This window comes from Daphnia pulex, chromosome 11, assembly GCF_021134715.1.
Source record: "Daphnia pulex isolate KAP4 chromosome 11, ASM2113471v1".
Classification (NCBI taxonomy): domain Eukaryota; kingdom Metazoa; phylum Arthropoda; class Branchiopoda; order Diplostraca; family Daphniidae; genus Daphnia; species Daphnia pulex.
In genome coordinates this window covers 75889-96708 of record NC_060027.1, presented here as the reverse complement: position 1 = coordinate 96708, position 20820 = coordinate 75889, and the positions used below count along the sequence as shown (strand labels likewise).

General features: G+C 42.6%; 3 protein-coding genes across 7 annotated transcripts; 2 read left to right on the top strand and 1 right to left on the bottom strand.

Moving 5' to 3' along the window:
* Positions 1-380: 380 nt before the first annotated feature.
* Positions 381-2252, top strand: LOC124207159. Of its 3 annotated transcripts, XR_006879794.1 has the most exons (5): positions 954-1061; positions 1139-1396; positions 1455-1707; positions 1775-1943; positions 2004-2252. XR_006879794.1 is itself a non-coding variant. In XM_046604482.1 (4 exons), the coding sequence occupies exons 2-4, from the start codon at positions 1690-1692 to the stop codon at positions 2120-2122; spliced, it is 306 nt and encodes a 101-aa protein (XP_046460438.1). In that variant the 5' UTR covers positions 1140-1396; positions 1455-1689; the 3' UTR covers positions 2123-2252. The 3 variants fall into 3 exon arrangements, 2 of the variants coding, with proteins under 2 accessions (XP_046460439.1, XP_046460438.1); XM_046604482.1 differs by lacking the exon at positions 954-1061 and having other exon boundaries at positions 1140-1396; XM_046604483.1 differs by having other exon boundaries at positions 381-1707.
* A 1532-nt stretch (positions 2253-3784) lies between these two features.
* On the bottom strand, positions 3785-14404 carry LOC124207106. 2 transcript variants are annotated; one of them, XM_046604397.1, is made up of 11 exons: positions 14319-14404; positions 13884-14000; positions 13482-13684; positions 11607-11796; positions 9573-11154; positions 9375-9489; positions 6239-7000; positions 5866-6169; positions 5555-5798; positions 5227-5493; positions 3785-5155 (listed from the first exon to the last, which is right to left on the bottom strand). In XM_046604397.1, the coding sequence occupies exons 5-11, from the start codon at positions 10721-10723 to the stop codon at positions 4624-4626; spliced, it is 3375 nt and encodes a 1124-aa protein (XP_046460353.1). In that variant the 5' UTR covers positions 10724-11154; positions 11607-11796; positions 13482-13684; positions 13884-14000; positions 14319-14404; the 3' UTR covers positions 3785-4623. The 2 variants fall into 2 exon arrangements, with proteins under 2 accessions (XP_046460353.1, XP_046460354.1); XM_046604398.1 differs by lacking the exon at positions 14319-14404 and having other exon boundaries at positions 9573-11149; positions 13884-13971.
* A 1919-nt stretch (positions 14405-16323) lies between these two features.
* On the top strand, positions 16324-20057 carry LOC124207112. Of its 2 annotated transcripts, none has more exons than XM_046604411.1 (9): positions 16324-16542; positions 16687-17011; positions 17123-17280; positions 17517-17718; positions 17809-18042; positions 18113-19251; positions 19332-19417; positions 19490-19578; positions 19937-20057. In XM_046604411.1, exons 1-6 carry the CDS (start codon positions 16414-16416, stop codon positions 18586-18588), a joined length of 1524 nt encoding a protein of 507 aa, XP_046460367.1. In that variant the 5' UTR covers positions 16324-16413; the 3' UTR covers positions 18589-19251; positions 19332-19417; positions 19490-19578; positions 19937-20057. The 2 variants fall into 2 exon arrangements, with proteins under 2 accessions (XP_046460367.1, XP_046460368.1); XM_046604412.1 differs by having other exon boundaries at positions 16333-16542; positions 16699-17011.
* Positions 20058-20820: the final 763 nt, after the last annotated feature.

The following is a 20820-nucleotide window of genomic DNA, read 5'->3' as shown; positions in this document are numbered from 1 at the left end:
AGATCCTATTCCTACCCTATTCAATCCTGTCATCCGTTAAAAAACAAAAGAACAGCGGAGAAAAAGGCGGAGTAGTTGGAACGGTGTAGTAGAGTGTAGTAGGAGGGTGGGTCGAGATAAGGTTAGGTGAGTCCGGATTGCATAACCTTGAACAAAGAAACCTGTTTCCCCCCACCCCTTCACAAAAAACGCCCAAAACAAATGGCCGACAATCATGATACAAATCATAACCAATAAACGAAGAATAATGACATGGAGACCAAATATTCCTACCTGGATTTGAAACTGCTAATCATTCCGGACAAATTTTCCATGAGGGCAGGCACTCCAGGCAGTAGGTTAGACTATACACACAAAACTATTGACACAAAATGTGTCCACCACAAATTCAATTCCAAGAAAAAAATGTTCTTTTTTTTTAAATTTCGTTGAAGAAATAAACTTAACAATCATCAGCGGATGAGACTTTTGTCACTCAGATGTAATCGCGCGGATGTAAAGTTGCATGATGTAGAGACTGGAGAGCAGCCATTTTCACATCCATTCTCACTGGAAAATGGAAATAAGCAGACGACAGTCTGACAAACTTGTTTTGGTTGTTGTTGTCTTGTTGCCCTTTTTGGGCTGAAACGTCATGTGCATACTAATTTTTCTACATTGGAAACATTTGAAGAAAGAACAATGCTCTATTGATGAATAAGCAAATGCTACTGAATATTCATAAACAAGTAAAGAAGAATTACCAAGTTTTTCATGGGACGTACAACGGTACAAAGGGAAACAACTAAACAAGTAGCTGCTGGCTAATATATGAATTGCAACAACACTGGAAGAGGAGGAGCAGCCACAGCTATTCTTCCAAGATGAGTATAACCTTAAAATTTATGTAATAAATTGAAATTTTCTAAAAACCAGAATTCAAGTTAAACCTTTTTTAAAATGCAATTATGCAGGCAAGACACTTCTGTACTACACACTGCACTTTGATGAATCCAAAATCCAACTGCTGAACACAAGTTGAGGAAGTGAAGGTCGCTATTATTTATACTATGGTACTTCAGGTGAAATACGGTGACTCTTAAGATACATTTTAAGTACCCGTATTCATAGCTTTTGATTATTCCATCTGAAATTATAGAATTCATTTGAATGGTTTAGCTTCAGAAGTAGACACCACCAAACCCATCCTTTTCAAGATGATGTGAAATGTATAATTAAGGGTTGATTGAATATACATGTAATGCTCACCAAGTTGCATGCAAATAACGTGAAACGTTGATTGGGGTGCTGTGTGTCCGATCAAGAAAAAGATTTAAAAAATGGCGAGAAAAGTCAAACGAAAACGTGTGGAGAATAAGTTAAGTGTGGAACTGGAAATCGGCGTCACACTATTTGGGTAATCACACGCGATTGGCCATCTACTCTGCTTTCATCTTTTCTTTTTCTCATCTCAGGTGCCTCTCCACCCTGGGTGTTCCCCCAAAGAACTCTTGCTGTTTCATCATCCTCCAAACAACTTTGCGATTGCTGGAGTTTTACATATATAATTGGTTCGCTTCTTTTCCCGTCTACTTGCTGGTACGTTTGGTGACTTGCCCATACTTTGGGATCTCGCAGTATAAAAGGTCTTCGACTGATCTCCAATCGGCATCTTAGTACTTGAGCAATCGTTAAACAATCAACAGCAACATGAGTCGTCCTATCCTGGTAAGTCAATTTTTATTCCAATATAAACGATTCAAGTGGTATCATTCTTTTTGCAAACAAACGACAGCTGAGCCTTTGTGTCCTGTTGGCCATTTTGACTTTGACCAGCGCTGTTCCAGCCAACCGTCGTGAACGTGATGTTGAAATCGACAAACTCTTTGCTGAGATGTTTCCATCTTCTGCCACCACCCAAGCCCCCGTCGAGATAGGATTGCTCCTTGGCCAAATGGAAACCGGTAAGAGGACAATAAACGTTATAATAGTGCGGTTATTACATTTTCAACTGTTTAAAACAGAATTCCAAAACCCTGGCTTCAATGGTGACTTGGACAAGTACAACAACTTCGGCCCAGCTGGATTTCTAAGAATCGGACCAGTATACTCCGGCGGCCCTTTCAAAAGATGGTTTTATTAGTTGCACTAATTCAACGATTTTGACAGTGTAACGCTAACCGTAGTTTTCCTGACATTACATTAACGTGGAACAACTTTGTAAGTTCCATAATGAGATTTTTACGGAATAAACATTTTTTTTCCCCGCATAACTATTTCCGCGAATGTTAACAAAGTCGTGGCTATAAATTGCACCATGTAAGAAGTTGTCTAATATCATCATCGATCTACTAATTAATTGTCCAACCATCACAGACGACCAGTAGACGCTAATCCGGCCATCATACGACATCCTAGATGTCTTTAGTGTCGTTATGTTTAACTATAAAGGTGTGTCCTTAATTCCACTAATAACTAATCTGTATGTCTCGGCAGAATAATTGACTCTCGTCTAACTTTCTGTTTGACGTGTTGAATCGTTTGTTTTGAACAGCACCAATTCAATCAGTAATAAATGTGGTGGCGGCTACGTTCCCTCAATTGAGATGGATGGCTCCGATCTAATCCAGCAAAGTGAATTAAATTTGGCGTGATTTTTGCCAGTCAAATTGTGATGCTGCAGGCTTTTCAATAACTGGTCATCCTTGATATAGACTTGGTAGACATCCAGTTGCCAGTTCAATTGTCCTCCAAATGATGGCCGGATTTCACCTCCTTGGGCAGTTGAAAAACCAGTTCGTCGAAAGATTGCGAGTTTTCACCTTGTTATTTGACTCGGATGATTATGTGATTACGTGATCACGCCTGACTTTGTGTTGCACCACAATCCTCTAAGGCTGGATCCACCCGGTCTCTGATGTGGATAGCAACAAAAACTTGATTAAAGAAACAATGATAAGGTTTCATAATATAATAATCACTGATAATCACCTTGGGAGTTGGGCCACTTGCTCTATGACGAGTGCCAATGTGCCAAAGGGGAACCTAGAGCTATAGGAACAAATGAATCAAGGAATCAAAATTAATTCAATTCCAGCATTAGAGTGTGTAGGGGAGTGATTAGCAAACGACTTTGCATTACGTAACTCCTCCCTTTGTTCGTTTTAAATTTTTTCAAATTTTGTATGAGGTCAAACAGGTGCAGGAATGCCGTTAGATTTCACCCGAGGCCGGTCAGTATCAACTCACCTTGGACACACCCTATTTGGAGGGCAAAAAGCGAAAGCGAAATGGTGGCAAAATTAGAAAATGAATGCCAAAATTGGAATAAAACAACAGCACATGAGCCATATCTTAAAATTTTTTTATTTATTTGAAAAAGAAAATTGAAAATACCTGCCGAGTAGTCGTCACGTTTATGCCTCATGTCAAACATTTTTTGGGAAAAAAAAGAAACGAGATTGTCGACAAGACGATGGGAGATGTGTCACAAGTTTGACTAATCTCGAGCCCCAGTGCTACCTCACAGCAAATGATGGACAGGCATGTTGGACAGATTGTGAGGCGAGACGGGCCGGCGGTCAAATTTTGAATACATTATTCATCTCTTTTTGTCCATGTGACAGACAGGCCGATTCATTTCACATGCGGGAGCCAGCAGCACCTTTTGGAGAGCCTGTCGCGTGACCAGCCGGTCGGAAACAACACGCACAAAGGGATGACGGACACCTGAAACAGACTCGATTACATTGGCTGGGCTCTTTTCTTTTCACAACGTTGTCGATGAAAATGGGATACAAAGTTGTTGCATTTTTGCTGTCGTGACCGTGTATTGTCCGTATGGATGACGTCATCATTTCAAAATTTTATTTAAAAAAAAAGGAAATAATCAAATTGGCCGAAATTGTTGCTCTCGTCTTTGATATTACGCCAACGAATGCAATTGGGTCGCACCAATATTATATAAGAGTAAAAATTGCTACATGACTACGTGGTTCCAATTTTTAGTTGTTTTCCGGTTTGAACTCGGCTTTCAAATCTTTGATGCATTCTGTTATAAGTTCAACTTGATTCTACAATGGTCGTGTCAAACTTGGCGAGGCGTCCAATTGTCAACTGGTTAAATAACGTCCAGTACATGTCTAGGAAACATGTTTCAAATGAATTCGGATCAACATTTTCTAATTAGACTCGATAAGAAAATGAATAAAAATCTAATAGGGGTATAGGGGAGGGATGGGCGAATGTTCACCTAAATGTACATGATAAAAAGGATTGGATAGATGAACGTGATATCAAAGACGATTGCAAGCCATTTCCAAATTGCATCGATGCGCTAAATTCTTGTAACCTCCTTGAAAGACACAAATATCTCAGTCCTTACGAATTAAATATACAATGTACAATTATTTATACATTTGGTTATTCGATTATATAGAAAATAGATAAACTCTAATTCAATTGCCTACATTACGGGATTAAAACTAATAGTGATATGGGAACAACACCCAAGAACAATGCGAAATTGTCTTCCAGGAAGAAAAAGTTAGGATTCGATGGATGGAAGATTCAACATCAACTTACTTACGGAATTCGGAATAAATATAACATCCTCATTTCAGACCTATACAGGAGCTGTTTTTCTCAATGAACTGCAGAACCACCGACGGCTATGGTTTCCTCCATGGGCGGCCCGTGGTATCTGAAGGAATTCTTCCAGATTTCAGCGTAGACCATGGCCGAATGGAACCGGTAAAAGATGCACAGGGGCAACGAGATGCGCTGGACGATGGACCACGGCAGGAAGCCGTAAAAGTTGAGCTGGACGGGATTGGCTTCGACTTTCTGCATTTCAAAAGTGTAGACCAGCCACAGGGTCATGTTGGTGATGAGTAGGAAAGTGACGGACTGTCTGCCCGGCTTCTCCAGGTCCTGCTCGGCTGTGTTGACGCTCCGTCGGGACATGTCCGAGATGAAAATCGTCTGCACCGTCACTTCGATGACGGACAAGAGGCCGTTGATGAAGACCAAAGTGGGCGGTTCTTCGTCCGAACTGCCCAGCGCTCCGGCAATCATCGAAAATGCCGAGTAGCCGAAAATGCCCAGGGCGGAGATTCGAAGTAAAATGCTGCCCAGCTCCTCCATGTGCTCTGAATGAAAGTGAAGGTGCCGGGCCCTAGAAATTAGATTTCAAAATGATTAAAAAATTCTGGTGGATTAATTAAAAAATGAAAGATGGATGGAAACCTGTAAGCGCCGATGGCCATGGCGATGATGGAAACGATAAGCAAAGTGCAATGAGCGGCATCACCCAGAATGAGGCCCAGCCGTTTGAATTGCGGCATGGGCACAAAGATGAAGAAGAGGACGAGGCAGAGGAGCGAGGCCGTCAGGAAAAAGAGGCCCATGAAAAGTCCCTTGGAGGCCCCGACGCAATCGACCCGCAACTGGCGAGTTCGGCTGTTCCAAATCGATTCGTCTTTCATCCCGCGGTTGTTGTCCTCCGTCTTGTACCTGTCCAAATTGTTTCGTTACAACATTTGGTTGCCATGGAGATGTTGTTGATAGAAATTACTTTGGATTGAGTCCAATGTGCTCCCAAATGACGTAAAGGACGGCGGCGCCAATCAGCGAATATTCAATGAGGAACGGGTAGAGAAAAGGGGCGGCGTCCATGATGATGTTGCCCAGGAAGATGCGACGGCCACACGACACGTTGCCCGTCAATTCCCACAAACTGATTTCCTTTTTGCTTTTGCCTCCGCCCATCGGTGCGGGGGTCGTGGCACCGGCCAGCGCATCCGCAAATGTTTCATTCACTAAAAAAATAAATGAAGATATATCATTTGTTATAATTTAATTAATTGAAAGTTTGAGTGACGTTACCAATGTCGAAAAAGACGGAAGTTCCACCTTCGAAACTTTCTTCGCTTCCGGCCACGGCGGCCACAGCTTCCACCAAATGGTGGAGCAGAGCGTTGGATGCCGGATCGTATCCATCCGTCACCGGTTGACTGGTGAACTGAGACTGGTAGCTGGCGGCCTTGGCCGACTTGTCGTAGTGATGGTAATGTCCGTTGATTTCCTTGAGCGACTCCCTGACCAGAGTGCGGATCCAAACGCAAACGTTGGTGGCCACGCAGTGCATCAACCCGAACCGGGCAATCACTTTGAATTTGTGAATGTTCAACTGCAATTAAATTAACAAGAGATTTAATGACAGGTGGTTGAATTTAATAATTGAATTGCGAATAATTACCCTGGAGGAGACGAAGATGAAATACATTTGGAGAAAGACGAAAACGGCGTGCAAAAGCGGATTGACTCCCCGGAGCAGAGCGAAACACGGCGAGTCCGGCGGCACTTCCAGGAATGCGCCAAATTCCAGGCCGTCGTAGATCATGGTGCCCAGGCCGAAAGCCACGGCGCCGGCCCGGAGGAACAAACTGCCGTGGCTGTGCTCGTTGTCCGAGACTTTGGTCTTTTTGGCTTTGCCCCGGCCGTTGACGGCCGCGTTGTGGGTGGTGATGTCGCTGCTGTTGGTCATAGTGCAGTACGACACGATTTCGCCCGGCCCGGACTCTCCGCCGCCCAGCCCGAAATTCTGGCTCCACTGTTTTGTGCCGGAGGTTTTGCGCGAAGCCGGAAGCGGATTCTGGCTGACGCCCTTGTCTTCCGCCTCGGCTGGATCGGACCGGCTGAACCTCCTGCGCTCGCCGCTGAAATTGTTGAAGAACCGGCGCAGGTGCGAGGGGGCGGTGACGATTTCGTTCTCGACGGACATGGCCGGACCGGATATGGCGGCCACGCCCCTGTTGTTGTCGACCTGGACGCTGTCGTAGTCGCTGGTCTCGTCGTCGGCCGTCGTCGTGTTGGTCGGATTGGCCATGTTCGACTCCCGCCATCGGCTCAACTTCCTGAGCCGCTTGCGCTCCTCCCTTCGCCGCTTGGAGCGCAGCAAATAGCCGAAGACGTACAGGAAGAAGATGATGGACACCGTGTACAGGAAGGCGAAGAAAATCTAAATATGGAAATCAACAATTTGCTATTTTTAGTTTTTAATTGACGTCATCAACGTCATCCATTTGTAGAAATTGGAACACGCCCAACTCTAAATCAAAAGTCGAACAACCCAAAACAGTTGTGCTGCTAATAATTCCGGCTGATTATGCGCTAGATATACCCCCCGCGATGATGGACTATTTGCATTTGAAACCTTTCTCTGTGCGAACATGCGAAAAGAACATTCGAGCCCTTGTTCACATGAATTATTTATTTTAAAAACTCTGCTGGTGGTGTGCCGGGTCGTGTGGATAGAATCAACACAGCCATTGCTGGAGGAGATTTTGATTGCGACTGGAGGCGATGGGGGGAAACAAAAAAGTGTTATGGGGCAATAAAATAACAAGGTCTTTTTCCCTATGAAATTCGATGACGTGGCCAGTTCACGACTAAACTGGGATCGTTTTTTGTTTGTTTCTGTTTCACGTCTCGAATGATGACGAATGGTGAGCAATCGGGACTTCTTTTGTTTAGGTAAAAATAGAAAACAGCCGTATATATATACCCAGCATTATTATTACATCATTTGTCTATCGTCGGATCAATCAAATGAAACCAAATCGATCGTTATTAGATTATTCCCATCAGAAATGAAAGAAATGAATTTGGGTGGTGAATGGCGATCATGTGTGACATGGTCCATTTCGCCTGCTGGTGTAGGTATATATAGAATAGGATAGAGACCTATACAACGCCAGTTGGGAAGAAAGGACATTTCCTTTCGCAGAATAAAGGACACGGCACACGTTGGGTGGAAAAAGGAAAGAGAAAAAAGGAAAAACAGGTTTTTCATTAACCTAGATTCGACTTTTTTTTCTCTCTGTTTTATTGGCTGGACGTCGAGTGAGAGAAATACATTTCAGGGCCTTTAACGAGGTGAAGTTTTACTAGGAATGGAACGGGATTGCACAAAAACAAAGCCCAAAAAACCAACAAAAAACCAGTGGCTCGTTATTCTTGTTAACCTCTCGAGACATTGCAGCAACATTTTGTGTCGAAATAAAAAGGGAAATGTTTCGTTCGGCTTTCTCTCTCCGGCCGATGAAAAGGCTCGACTCAGGTCTATCTCACTGGAGAAAAAGGGGGGCGATTTGAATGAAAGCCTGACTCTGCTGGACCATAATAACAAGGCGTGAATCATTGCGCAAAAAAGAGTCCGATCTTTCAATACCGTCTGCCAATCAAATTCTCTTTCATCAGCTGTCAAATAATAAAATCGACAATGCTGGGAAAAATTGAAACCCACAGAGCAGCCCAACGATAATGACCTGAATTGTCTTGGCTAGAAAAAGAGTCCAGACTGTCGCTCTAATAAAATAAAAAATGCCAAACCACCCAGACTCTAGGCACTATGAAAATATGTCCACGAGAAAACTATCGGCGCAAATATCTGGAGCGGCAATACAGCGCGAATGGATCGAACAGCAATATATAGCAGGTTTCTCTCTCTCTAAATGAATGGAGTTAGAAGGTTACAATATAAGAGAGAGAGAGGTATGTGTGTGGGTGAGAGAGAGACAAGGTCGTACGCCCCACAACAAAAAAAATCAAAAGTGAAAAATAAAATCAAAAAAGGAAAAGAATAACGCGAGTTGTTGTTGGAACTGGGCGATAAACCGGGAATCAGGTTGCAGCCTAGTTTTCTCACACCTCCGCTATAGACACACGCGAAGGTATAAAAATAAAAATCGACTCGCCAAATGACGTTGGGGGATCGAGGGTAAACCCTAGAGAGAATAAGAAATGGGTAGCTGGAAATGGGTGGAGAGGTACATTGCAAACCCCCGGTGTAATTGGGAAAATTACTTGGCATTTTATCCAAACTCGTCCATATCCATATCAACCGCCTTACATGCCAAAAAGAACTCTAATTGTTATCGACTGGCCATTACATCGTTGATGGCTTCCAAACTGGTTCCAATTCGTTTGGAAATTCGCCGAAAAACATTTCCATATTGAACCTTTATCTCTTTTTCCCAGAGTCGAAGTAAAGGCATACGTCATTTTTGCTTTGGTCGTTGACAAGTGGGTGTGGCCGCCAGCTGCAACAACTAGATCTAATACCTGCGCACACGCTCTGTTACACCTACAGCAGATGGAATCTGGAGTGAAATGTAGAGCAAAGACTCGACTCTCAATGGGAAAGAAAACAAATGACTTGTGCATATCCCAAAAAGAATTTCCCTCGCCCACCAGAAGCAAAAAAGAAAAAGTGAAAGTTTGTAATGGATTTATAAACTTTGCTGCTCCACTCCTGGGTTGACATTGAGAGCAGCAGCAGCAGCAAGAAATCAAATCAAAAAGAAATGATAAAACGCAACAACTCTACTGACCTCGAAGTAAAGGAACGAAACGTTGTGAGTGACGACTTCAGACAGGGCAGCAACAATACACATGACGATCAGCAACTGGGCGTAGGTCGAACTCCCCACGATAAACAGCGACGTCCTGCAACCCAAAAATAGACGCTCATATTATACAACCATTACCCTATTATTATTATTATTATTGTATGTTTTATAGGGTAATACATTCCGTCCTTGTGGTAGGGCATGGCGTGTGTCATGGGCGGAGGTTGGCCGGCTCCGTCGCTCGTCATCGTCGTGTAAGTGTTGGCAGAGTATTGCGATCCATTCCAGCTGGCGTAAATCGGACCTTTGTTGCTGTGACCGGACGGGTTGTTGTGGTGGCCGCTGTTGATGATGACCATCAAATTCTTGCTGGACATTCGGGTGGACATGAGCGAGTCCTGGCTCCTGCCCAGCCCGTACAACAATTGGCGCGACGGAGCCGACGATTGTTGTTGTTGTTGTTGTTGCAATTCCAGCTGCATCTGACGGCCTCGGCGGTCTTGCGATTGGATCGTATCCGAGCCGGAATGCTGGTTGTCGGAGAATCGATTGTTGTGCGGTTGCTCGTAAATGTGCTCAGCCTGTTGTTGTTGTTGTGGTTTGGGTAGTTTCCCTTGGTGGTGGTGGTGCGGCGGCGGTTGTTGTTGCGGCGGAGGCGGTTGTTGGGGTGGTTGTTGCGGCGGCTGATTCTGCTGCATGAATGTCTGCTGCATGGATTGCAACATTGAAAAGATGCGGTTGATTTTACGCTCCGGCCCGGATTTGAGCGACGACGACGACGACAAGGTCGAGGCCGTCGTGGCCGAATTGTCCGACTCGAAGCCGATCAAACTGGAACTGTTGGATATGCGATCGGCATCCATCGTCACTTTCTGATGCGGATTGTTATGCGATTCCGGTGACTGCTGCTGTTTCGGCTGTTTCATGGCCGCCTCGTCCGAACAGACTTGGGTCAGCGTCAATTTTCTTGATTTTTTCCGGTTGGCTTTCGACCGGTGCGGAGACGAGTGCTGGAACGTCACGTTGCCGCCGCTGTAATTGACGCTAGTCCCGCTGCCCAGGTAACTGCTGTTGGCCTGGCCGGCACTTGAATTGCTGGGCATCAGCTGACCGCCTGTCACTTCTTCGGCGTTATTCTCCTGCTGCCTCATTGTCACTCCAGCAGACGGCGTCCGATCCTCGGCCATCATTTCCTGCTGCAAATTCGGATAAATCAACGCCGGGCTGATGGGCGTCGGTGGCGGCGACGACGTCGGGAAACTCAAACTGGACGAGGGCACCACAGTGATGCTGGGCATGGCTGCCGACGTCGGTATTAATTCCTCATCCATATTTGATCGGTCGGTGATTATCAATTCAACACTTTTTTAACAAGTAAACGACGCACCGATCACTTGAAACGATCACCGGTGGCCCGATCGGCCCAGTCCAAAAAGGGGAACAACAGCTGGGCGTGTCCTTGTTTTGATAATATTTTCCGCGGATGGAACGGGCGTTCTGCTGCGTTCGAACCAGTGAAAAGTCGGCGAGACACTGGGCCAACACTCGAACGTTCCGGTCTCTTTTTACGTTCGTCAATTTCCCCTTGAGGTGGTGCACAGTTGGCGTTGGCCGGCTTGTTTTATACAACATACTAAATCAAGTTTTGGTTTGTTTTTTCTTCTAGTCTCCATTTCAATGCTATATCCACTTCACCGTTTCTTTCTGGCTTGCCCGCGCCCCTTTTTGTAGTTTCACTTGCTGCACGTGATCCTGGCCTGGCCTGGCCCAGTCAAACATAAATAAAAACATAAAAGAAGAAATTGTTAGTTTTGTTGGTTATTTCACACTCTACTTTAGAATAGATTTGCGTGTCTTTTTGGCCAGGAAATTGTACCGCCAATCGACCCAATTGCCATTACAACCAATAAGGTAAATATGCCATTAACTTTTCCTCTAAAAAAGGCAATTGCTGGAGGTTAACTGGGGATAGGGGAGGGTTAAGGGGGAATTGATTGTGCAGCAAATGGCCCGGTAATATCGTAACGATATTACAACAGTCGTTTCGTGTGATTTTTTTAAGGGGCATAACCATTTCGCAAGTTTATTGTAATTATTGCATTAACGCCCTTGGGGCTGGTGGTGGCGCTATTCCAGGAATGAAATTGGAAAATCGTGAAAAAACTGGAATCCCACCGAAATGTAACGGAATGTCGTCCACTCTGCTGTTATTACCTGTCGTGTCTCGTGTTACTCTGATAGCCTCGAAACAAAACTTGTGCTCGGCTTTTATTGTTGTGTGTCATTTCCTTTGACATTTGTCGCCCAATGCCCAACGACACGAGTTGTTGGGCACGAAATTGAATCGGCTGGATTTTTTGGCGGGACGCACTTCGTGATGGTTGCGGAATAATTGGCGATCAATCTGCGAAAAATATAGAATCGTTAAATTCGTGAGTTTTAACAGGTATGAATAGTCATGGCATGATGGGAAATCATTATTGGACATTTATTTATAGCTGGCTATACGATTATAATGAAGGAATTGTTGTGCGAACAACTCCCCTCTCCCCCATTCAACCTCATAATAATAACGCAATCCAATTAAGGTATTAGTTTCGGTTCTCCTATAAGAAATGACTCGACAATTTTGACATTTTTCAAATATTGTTTGTCTTGTGACGGGTTAAATGTGTTTCTCAACTTCCGTTGGCTTAAATTACAACACAAAGATTTATGGAAGAAACGTGAATAAGATGTCCGTGATTGGCATCAGGCAACTCGGCCAAGATACAAGAGAGTTATATATTTGAATATCTTATACACCGTCCCTAATGGTGTGACCTCAATTGAATATGCCCAAGAATGTCGTTTTTTTGCTGCTGCTGCTGCAATGGCGCAAGGTCTTTGCATTTTAGCAATGCTCTTTGATCGATGGTGACGTCACAGAGAATCAAACGGCGATCAGCACAGCCGCCCGTCGTCGTTTTCTATTTTTGCCCAGCAAAGGAGGCCGGTTTTATACCCATTGAAAGCAATTAACAAACGCCTATCGCCAATGCTAATCTTGCGGCTCTATACAATGACAGACGAATCTAAAGAGAGATCCGGTCTGCTGCTGCTGCTGGACGGCGGGTTATGCGCTTGTTCACGATTTGTATCGCGACTCTGCAACGCGTCTATAGGAGAGAGACTTGTGGCGTGATGTTGGTCTTTATAAACATTGGGCGTGACCGGCATCATTCCCGTATATTATACAGGAATGTGTGGATTCATTTCGAAATTTCCATCTGCTGCTGCGCATTTTCTTCTTCTTCTATTATAGGAATTTCATCTGAGAATTTCATTTTCTACGCGCTGGTTTGTTATATAGCTCCCCCCCCCGATTTCACAAATTCCAATTTTTAATCCGACGAGTGTGTGGCCGCCACTGCTGCTGCTGTGTGTGGTATGTGTGCTGCTGCCCTCACAGGTGCTGCGCGTATAACCGTGAGCGAGCGTGTCTTTTTTTTTCGGTTTTTCTCCAATTGAATCGATCGTTAATGGCCCCAGGGTCTATCAATTCACGCTCGTGTTGTCCGTGTTTTTGCCTATCAGCTGATTGAACCAGGATTGAAATAATTGACGGAAACTTGTTTCTCATCAGAAACTTTGAGAGCCGATAGCTGCTGTGATATCGTGTGTATACAAGTGGACCGTGATAAGGCCAGTTCTCTCTATTAGACGTGATTAGACTACAGGCACGAATTGATTTCGACTACTTTGTATAGACATCGACTGCCCAGTCCTACGAGCAGGTAGGTCTTTTAATTTTCTAGCTGCACTTTGTTTCGAATTTTTAAAGTTCAAATCATTTATAATTTACTATTGTTTAAACCCACAGACAAAGTTGCGAGGTACAAAACCAGACCTGGTCTATAGCAGTCGTTCTACAAATTACGAGATGAAATTTACCCTGACTGAATCAACAAATACCGGTGAAAGAGAATACAATTGCAGTTATAATCGCCTAGCTCGGGGAATAATCAGACTCCCTACTATATCTAACGATTTATAATCAACGCAGCCAAATAGACAAAGAGGAAGAATAGATAGATTCTATTCCTATACCTTTAAGTCAGGGAAATACGGCATCCGCAGGTACTCCATCCGCTGAAAAGTTGAGGATCCACCACAGGCATCAGGATAGGAAAATGGAGGTCCTCGTGAATACACCCACACTCACATGGGCGTACACGAGGACATTTAAAGAAAGGAGAAGAACTCGATCGACATCGGCAGTTCCTCCTCCAATCCAACGGGATGCTGTTTATCTAGATGAAAAATAAAAATTGGATTACGAAAAAATATTGACAACATGTATAGGCTAAGTAGGAAAAGTTGAAAATAAGATAATGAATAAACCCTGATATTTAATAAACAAGGGAATTGAAGTAGGTTTACACATAATACTTTTGCAACACAAAAACATCTATCAGGTCACATGTTATTAAAAGTAACGAAAATTATTACCCAAAGTGAAGGTTATAGGTTGTGAATAGTCACTAGCCGTAAAATGACAGGTCAATATTAGCACAAGCAACAACTGCAAACATCTTGTGGCTATGATGGCCGGCTTAGTTCTCAAATCTGCACAAAGAAAAAAGTTAAATAAATACTAAGTGGAAGCAAACTGCATCAAACAGGGGGCTTACAGCACATAGTTTCTAGTCAGGAAATACCATTTCACTAAATTGGAACAGATTCATCTTCCATTTAAGCTCCCATTATCTTTCCATATGCATTTTTAGTTCTATAAAAAGCATGGAGTGTGTGTTTTACATAGTTCTCTTCTAATAGATGTGACCAGAGTTGACATGGCCACCACATTTTTGTAATTTTAATTTGTTGGGACCCTACTTTTTTGTGCAGCCACGTTTCCGTCAAAGTGAATGTACCGGAACGTACCATTTTCTTTTTAATCTTGAAGTCTTGAACTGTGGTCTACCCTCTTTTCGCATGCTTTCTCTAAACTTACAAGTGAAACGAAAACAAAAGCAGACGACATTAGTATTCTAATTAGTCATGCTAATTTAAATAATTAGATATCGATATAGAAATGATAAAAATCGACCCCAATCCAAACCGTTCAATAACAATAGAGACCTTTGATTAAATCATTTTCAATTTCGAAATGGACGATATAAACCGTCACGTTAAAACAAAACTTGCTATTATGACGACACGATGATGATGACAAAATGCCTTTTCATTTCGGCCAGTCTATATTTGGCGATTTAAATATCGCTGCTGCGAATCGAAACGCCGAGTGAATACAAAAGCGATCGAAACCTGTTCAACCGAAACAACAAGTTTTTTGGCGAACAATCGGCCAATATAAGAGAGTCGCCATCGAATATCCCTCGTCCTTTTGTTTCGTTTGACATTTTTCAATTAATTTTTGTCAGAGAAACACGAATAAGGTCGAGTCCAGCATTCGAAAAGGTGTACACACAATGTCTATAGAGCAGTCACAGCTGCAAATATGTTGGTCGAGGAGGAGGACGAAAAAACCAACTGATATTTAAATCAAAAATGTTTCACCTGGGCGAGAGTGGCCATGACCGCGCCCAACAGCAGCAACAACTTTTTTTCCCCCCAACTTTATATCTAAGAAAATGAGACCGGAATTTTTTCCCAACTCTTTTTTCGTCGAATTTCTATTTCTCGTCTGTTCGATGGAGACCTTGGGGGGGTCTGACTGGCAATGACGTGGCTGCATTTCAGCAGTTGAAATTGATTGAAATCAGGAGAAACAACAACCCGATTCTGTTCTGATTTTTTTTTTCTTTTCTTGAGAAAAGAAATAAACTAGAATGTTATTCTAGATATTTACAAAAACAAACAAACAAACCAAGTAACAGTTTAAATAATTAGGAAAAAAAATAACACGAAGTATAACTGGCTAATGGTTAATGGACTGCATTCCTGTGTTCGTGACAACCGTTAAACAGTCAATCCAGATGATCATTTATTGTATAGGCAGCACAGCAGCATTTCTGGTTGAGGCAAAGAAAAAAAGGTGTTGGCCATGGACCTAAAAATAATATACCAGGAGAAATAAAAATTGTGGTCCATTTGAAACAAAGAAAAACAGTGTAATTGTTGCGAGAAACAGAAAACTGGATGACCTTATAAGACGGCCGAAAAATACAACACGTGTGTCGGCATGACTAGATAGATCTACTATAGTAAAAATCTATTTTCAATCTCTGCTGCTGCTGCTGGTGTGTAATCTAGGCCACGGCGGATATTAAATTTTCGAATTTCCCGCGCTCTATACACAATCGGTTTGTACCGTTTGACCACATCATGCCGAATTTAATCTCGCGTCTAATAGATAACGTGGACGTTTTAAACGAGTCTTTTATAGTTATATATAGAGAGTCTATAATCACGCTGGGAAAAAGAAAAACGAACGGCAATCAAATGTGTCCCGGGTAGATAAAATTTTCTTCAATGTACAACATTTCGAAAAAAGTTTGTTTTAGCTATACCACTCCCATTGCAATGCACATTATCTCGTTATTGTGGTCACGATTTGAGTGTAATAACACTATATACACATTAATGGCATTACCAAGTCTAAATATTTCGTTCCTCAATTGTAATAATAGGCGGGAAATTCAAATGTCAAATTTCCCATCCAATCATTGACGTTTTATAACTTTGCCGGTCTTTTTCACATCATCGTCCAGCAGTTCTAGTTTCAGATGCTTGCTGTTATCGGGACCAAATGACTTGAGTGGGTTTTATATAATGGACGTCGGTTTTGATCTAAAAGGAAAGTCCTTTTTCGGTCGGTGCGTTTTTCATCTCGCCGACGCAAATGTTTGACATTACTCGTGACTATTGGCCTATTTGATGCATTTCTCTCTTATCTATGGTTGATCGATATTTTATATTCCCAAACACGGTCCGTCAAATCCCGATGTCCTACCAGCACTCAGTCTGGCCGCAATTTTTCCAATACACGGAATAACTCTTAATCGACCGTCCCGAAATGATGTCGTCCTTCCAGCAGCAGCGTTTTCTAATTCTCTTGTCGAGTGCCGTTCTGATTATTGCGTCGTCGTCGAGTGCTGCTGATGCCCAGCAAGAAATAATCCAGTCCATCATCCACCGTGAAAATGTAGGCAAGACATTGATGTATTTCATTTTCACAATAGAACTATACATATATTAAAAGATAACGCCATTATAAGAGCGCCAAACTGGTTTCATTTATTATAACATTTATGCAGCATCGAATTATACTCTGAATTTTTTTTGGCGGGATAATGTGCAGGAGGCGTTGCTCCTGTCCCGACTTGATGGAATGGAAGCCAAACTTGTCGATCAAGAATTGCGACTTGCTAATGCCGCCAATGAAATCGTTTGGCTGAAACAACAAATCAGCCGACTGGATGAATCGATCGTTCCGCTGCTGGCGAAAGCGGCGGCTGTTGCTGTTGCACCGGTTAATTTCTCTCCGAGGTCGTGTCAAGAAGCTCTGGACAGCGGCCTGCCGGAATACAAAGACTCTGGCATGTACTGGATCGATCCCGATGGACTGGGAATCGGCGACGGCTCCATTTACGTCTACTGCGACATGACAACAGGTCAGATAATAAAACTTGAAGTTGTATCGGCTGATAACGATCGATATATATCAAATAAGATGTCAAGCGAAAAAACAGCACTTTTGAATGTATATATGTCTAATGTAACAGGAATCACGGCCGTGGGGCACAATAGCGAATCGACCATTTCCATTCCAAAGTGTCCCGAAGCCGGCTGTTACTCAAGGCCGATCGTCTACACGAACGCAACCATCCGGCAGTTGAGGGCCTTAGCCGAGATTTCATCCGAATGTTACCAATCCATTCAAGTACGTATACGTCATCAGTTCCTTATTATAACGAGCCCGCGGAGCCCCCACCTTCTATCCTACATAATATCAATCATCCTGTCATCGACGGGATTTGTTATTCACTTTTTGATTCATGCCCTGAGGCCCGCATCACACCCCGCCACACTGTCTAATAATAATATTCGCTCCAAACAGAGATGTATTTATAATACATTTTGGTGGGGGTTGGCTTTATTCTATTATAATATGTATAGGTGAATTGTGTCGGAGCGCCTTTCACGTTGAATAACGTTGATTACGCCTGGTGGAATGACATCAACGGAGAAAAGCGAAACTTTTGGTCTGGTGCCGATGCGACCGCACACACGTGCCAGTGCGGTATCGACGGCAATTGCATCCGCGCCGATCTGAAATGCAACTGCGATGCCAACGTGGCCGTCTCGCTCTCAGACAATGGTATATCTAGAAATTTCCGATCGAATTGATTGTTGACCATAGTGAATGTCTCTATTGTTGTTATATGTCTGATTGTGTGTGCGTATACAGGAGAAATTACCTTGAAAGAGATACTGCCCGTGACGCAATTGAATTTCGGCAAAACGAGCTACAACGGTGGCAGCCACACCCTGGGCAAGTTGGAGTGCGTCGGGAAATCGAGCGCCGACCTTCCGATTCCAACGTCGTGCACGGATTTGTGGAGAATTGGTCACGTTCTGAAAGGGCTCCACCCCGTCCGCAAAGGCAAAAAAGTCCAGCTCGTCTACTGCGATTTCTCATTAGGTTATACAACAACCAGCAATTAATCAATTCCAAGAATTAAATTATAAATAGACAATGAAAAATGTTTCAGGTCAAGACGTCAAGGAAACGCAGATCGGCTACGTCGATGTCAAAACTGAGCCCATTGCATTCTACGCCCAGAGCACCAAGAATTTGACAGCCGCAACGGCCGACACGCTCATCGGATACGATGTGATGAAACTGATGAACGGGACCGCCATGAATGTCACAACTGGATTGTTCACGGCCCCCAGACCGGGCACTTATGTATTTGGGTTCTCCGGAGTCGATTTGGCTGGCTTCAATGACATGGTCATCAACATTTACAAAAACGATCAATTAACTAAGGAACTGATCGGTTCCGGAGGGCCAGTCGGAGGACCGGCCAATCACGGCACTGCGGCCATTCCGTTCGTTCTGCATCTGGAGGAAAGCGACACGATCCGAGTTTTCATTGCCGACGTGAATGGAACACTTTACAGCGATCCATTGCGCCCGATGACCCATTTCACCGGTTTTCTGTTGGAGGAAGATATTTTCCCTTGAGCGGAATGTGTATGCGCTTTGTTGTAGCAACGCCCAGTCGGGTGTAAAAAAAAAATGGTTAACGATGGAACGCAAAATAGAATGCATTGTGTAGTGTATATGTGTGTATGGAGATCACTTTTTTGTGTAGGTTTGCACTCGACTTGGAAATCTGCAAGGTCGTTTTAATTATCCACCGTAAAAAGTTCTCCAGGGTGGACCTGCAAAAAAACTACAAGAAACATTAAGCTCAATTCCCCTGTTGGATTTTTGACGGTCTTAACATTCACTCTGCCGACACATTAAGCTGTGTGCGCGTTTCGTAGGAAAAACCCAATGGGAATTTTTTTTCTTTTGAAATTTGAAGTTTCTGGAATGACAGCCAGGGGTGCCACTTGTTCGCTGTCATAAAACTTTTTTTATCTTTTTTTTTAAATTCTAAACAAGTAAAATAACTATGAAATTTTTTATTATAAAGCTATCTAATTTCCTTTCTCATAATCGAATGTTTAAAACGAACTATTGATAAAATATTTGGGAAATCCATACCACCACATCCGGTTTCTGTCAAACAAATGAAAGCCGAAAAGCGCTGTGATACATCCGTCTGCAAGCAACTGCGTCTATCGCGTTGGACGCCTCATGTCAGCGAGGCGACGCCATCAGTCAAGCCGAGATTTTCTGGTACCGAATTATTTTGACAAGAACAATTTCATTGTTAAATACTCATTTTATCGTTTGTTTTTATCTTTGTATCAATTTAGTGCATTTGGGAGGCAGAAATCTCAGTCTTAGGGGAAATTGAGGCAAGTTAATTGTACACACCCAAAAAAACCGTTGGAAAACGCCGGTTGCCGAAATTCTTTTGTCATTATTTAACGTTAATTTCTTCTTAATCAATAGTTTTGCTCTTATTTTACAGGTCCGGGTGTGAAGATGAGGTTGTGCTGGAACTGGTTAATTGGAGAGGTCCAACTTGGAATACTTTTTCAAGATCGGTAGAATAGAAAGGTATTTCCTTTGTTACTGATTGTCTTGCATTTTATTATCTGCTTCTAGACTAGCATTCTTACACTGTATTTAATAGTTCTTTTTGCAATAGATTATGTTTTAAGATATTTCTTCATGTTATCTTGTTCATCGTAATAATTTTTCATAAAGCAAACTTTAACGATTGAGTTAGGCTGGACAAAATTTGACTATTTCACAGCTCGTTTTGATCTTAACATTTAACTCAGCTTATTTTACTTGATATCAATTTAAGATTTGGCTGCGATTGCCAGAAATTATAGTATAGTGACGAGTTAGTTATCTTACAAATTTATTTTTTTTATTGCAAAAGTTGATACTGATTTATTTTTTTTTGCAGGGTACATTCCATGCTGTGATTTCGGACTTTTCCTTGCAACATCGTAGAAGAGCTTTAAATACTTTAATAATTTATTTTTGATTTTTTGATTGTAGAAATATTTAAAAACTTTTTTAAACAGTCTGGGCCTAATTGAATTTTTTTTCTTTGAATGAAAGAAATAGGGGTTTTATTTTTTTGTACTGGTTAATTCTTTTCTTTCTATTCTTTTTTTTTCTTTAAATCCTTAAAATTTTCTCAAGGCACATCTTCTATTGTCTTTTATTAAGAGGGGGAAGGGGGAAGCCATGTAGACCTCCAACTGACTATCTTATCTGCTAATGCCGACCTTGTGTTCCTGGAACAGGACCAACGACCTCGCCCTAATCACTACCACCCTCAACCTTGAACTTACCCTTGCTTCTCTTCCTCCCAGTCCAGATTTTCCCTTTTAAATGCTGGTCGTCCATCAGTGTTTCGTCAGTCTACCTTCTTCAGTTGGCCGAGTGGGTAGCCAAACAGAGCTCACTCGACCAATTGCAGATGTAGACTTGAGCCTTTAGTTCTTTTACATCTTGCTGTGTAGTTGATCAAGTGGAGACGTTTACAAATGACTTCATCTGTTCAACTACCAGTTATACTTGTAAAAGAACTACAGCATTTTCGAATTAATAATTCGACGGAAGTTTTTCAGTCCGTGTTTAGAAACGGTCTATTATCCTTTTTTATACAGAGGAGATTTGATCTTTCGAGTTTATTGATTTATTTTCATTGGGGTTTCGAAATATTGGGTCAATGCTGAGGAATTTAATTTTAGGAACGTAACTAGTGGGATATGCTTTTTAAACAAAAAAAGGAACAGTCGATGGTCACCAGGTTTATGCAACAGCAACCTGGTGAAACTT